The sequence below is a fragment of the Blennius ocellaris genome (genome assembly GCF_963422515.1).
Source record: "Blennius ocellaris genome assembly, chromosome: 3".
In the NCBI taxonomy this organism is placed as follows: domain Eukaryota; kingdom Metazoa; phylum Chordata; class Actinopteri; order Blenniiformes; family Blenniidae; genus Blennius; species Blennius ocellaris.
The window spans coordinates 27,115,036-27,117,414 of record NC_137652.1 but is presented as its reverse complement, the minus strand read 5'-3'; the positions used below and the strand labels follow the sequence as shown (position 1 = coordinate 27,117,414).

Sequence of the window (2,379 nt, the reverse complement as noted above, 5' to 3'; positions counted from 1 at the left end):
ATGGAGAGGTCGGTCAGGTTTGCCGTGGTGTGCGTCGGAATCTCTCTGCTCGTGTCCTGCCACTCGGTGGAAGCCTGGTACAAGCAGTCCACCGGGCCCAGCTACTACTCGGTGGGTCGCGCCTCCGGTTTGCTTTCCGGCATCAGGAGATCGCCGTACGTCCGGAGGTCCGACTCCGAAGAGACGCTGGCGGACAGCGGGGAGACTGTGGGCAACAACGTGTTTGCGGACGCCAACAGGCAAATCTCCATCCTCAAAAGCATGGTGAGGTCACGCCACACCTAAAACCGTAATTCTACTTTATACGCAAGAAGAAAGAGACGCGCGTAAAGTTTGCTCTCCATTCAGCACCGCAGACGAAGCCTTGCAATACAAGGGGGGAAAAAATACTCATGACAATTAAACATTGAAGCAGACTCAGACGTCACTATTTATAAATGACTTAAACTAAATTGGCAAACTGGCAACAACTGTGTGCGTAAAAGTGAGAAAAAAAACTGCAGCGCGCGCTGATGTCAAATCCCAACTAAAATAATTAAAAATAGAAAACAAGCTTCGAACAGAACATGGAATTAAGTTTAATCAGCTCAGCATTGAGGAAAGAAGGCATCAAATAGCACAATAAAACGCGATGGAGATTTTACAAAAGTTATAATCAATTTGATTGTAAGTATATGTATTGATAAGCACATATAACTGTGTTTTCTTTCTTTGTTTCTTTCTTTCTGCAGGCCATCTGCGTGAAGGACATCTCTCCAAACCTGAAGAGCTGCGAGCTGCTGCGGGACGGGACGGGCACCTTCCAGTGCAAAGCGGACGTCTTCCTCACCCTGGACTCCCTGGACTGTCTGTCCGCGTGAGTCCCGGCGGGGCCGCGCGGACAGGAGTCCCCGTCATCCTCCAAGTCCCGGGAGCGCAACCCCGGAAAGAAAAGAAACGAAAAGAAGAAAACAAACATAAGTGAAGGAAACAAACAAGGACGGATGAGTGTGGAGGATTGGATGGATGATTGCGCACAACGATGAACCGCTGCAGACTCTGAATGTGTTCTTGTTGAAAAAAAAACCAGACACAAACGTCGTTTAGTATTTTTTTTTCTCTATTGTTTTCCTAGACAGAAAAAAAAACCCACGAAAAAAAAGATAAGTGCGAGATTTGTTAGTTGAAACCGTTTTTTTCTTTCCATCGTCACTGTTTAACCCTTGAAATGTACCTGCGTTGCAAAACTGTATTAAACGTCTGTAAAGTCGACTGCAGCGCAAATCCCCTGCAAAGTACTTTGATTTATTTTATTTATTAAAACGAACAAACACTGGTTTTGTTGTGTGGTCTACATTTGTCTTTAAATCGTCCTCCACTGGCGATAAAACAAAGTGTTCCAACTTCACACAGAATCAAAACTGTAACGACGTTTCATTTATTGAAAGGAGTTTCTCGTGCAGTGCACCACCGTGAAATAACAGCGAGAAACACGGTCTGTAAGAGCGAGGAACCAAGTCAAGGAATTGGGCAAAATGCAGATTTGATGGCAGTACAAACAAGCATTTAAAGCACACAAACGTCTCTCGAGGCACCTGGGGGTGTTTTTCTTTGAGGATCTCCATCGGACTGCATCAGTCATTTCCATATCTCGTGACTTGTGGCATCACAGTCGCTCGGGGGGGGGGGGGGGGGGGGGGGCACCAGAGTTTAATACCACCTAGGTCTCATACAGGAGCCATCATCCCACTCCACAAAACAAGGTTGATGCCCTCCATCAACCGAGGAAGAATAATTGAGAGACGCTTCGGGGGATCATTTTGTTTTTTTTCTTAATACGTTTCCATTTCCATGTCTTGACTCTTCCAGCTTCACCGTTGACAGGTAGCATAGTGAATGAATGAGGAGGCGGGTGAATGAATGAGGAGGCGGGTGCAAAGGCGCGATGTCAAATAAAAGCAGTGATCAGCGCCTCGTTAGGAGAACGTGACGCACAGGATCTGCGCGCTGGAGAGACACGCTGATGGATGAGTGGAAAACACATGACGGTATGCATGAGTGAACGGACAAACGGTAAATCCTCCTCACCCACTCACGCTGGTCAAGACATAAAGAAATGACCCGAGTCTTCTGAGGGGGGGGGGGGGGGGGGGGGCAGTAATAATGGCTTTTACTTTAAACACAAGCTCTGAGAATAAAGTCTTCAACTTCCATTTGCTTCTCAGGGCTCAAAATCAAGAGACACACAAACGAAAACTCAGCACAGATCATCTGAGCTCCCGGGCGGATGAGCTTCATCTGCTGCGTGACGTCTTTTTATGTAGTTTCAGGCTTTTTTTTTTTTTTTTTTTTTTTTTAAACGAGACGTCCAGATTTCAGAGAGGTTCCCCCTCCCGGCCG

The 2,379-nt window shown here is 46.6% G+C and overlaps 1 protein-coding gene across 1 annotated transcript; it reads left to right on the top strand.

Moving 5' to 3' along the window:
- Nucleotides 1–2,334, top strand: npb (neuropeptide B; the record flags this gene model as incomplete). The annotated part of the gene is made up of 2 exons (XM_080520501.1): nucleotides 1–264; nucleotides 732–2,334. The coding sequence occupies 2 exons, from the start codon at nucleotides 1–3 to the stop codon at nucleotides 858–860; spliced, it is 393 nt and encodes a 130-aa protein (XP_080376627.1). The 3' UTR covers nucleotides 861–2,334.
- Between the last annotated feature and the right edge of the window lie 45 nt (nucleotides 2,335–2,379).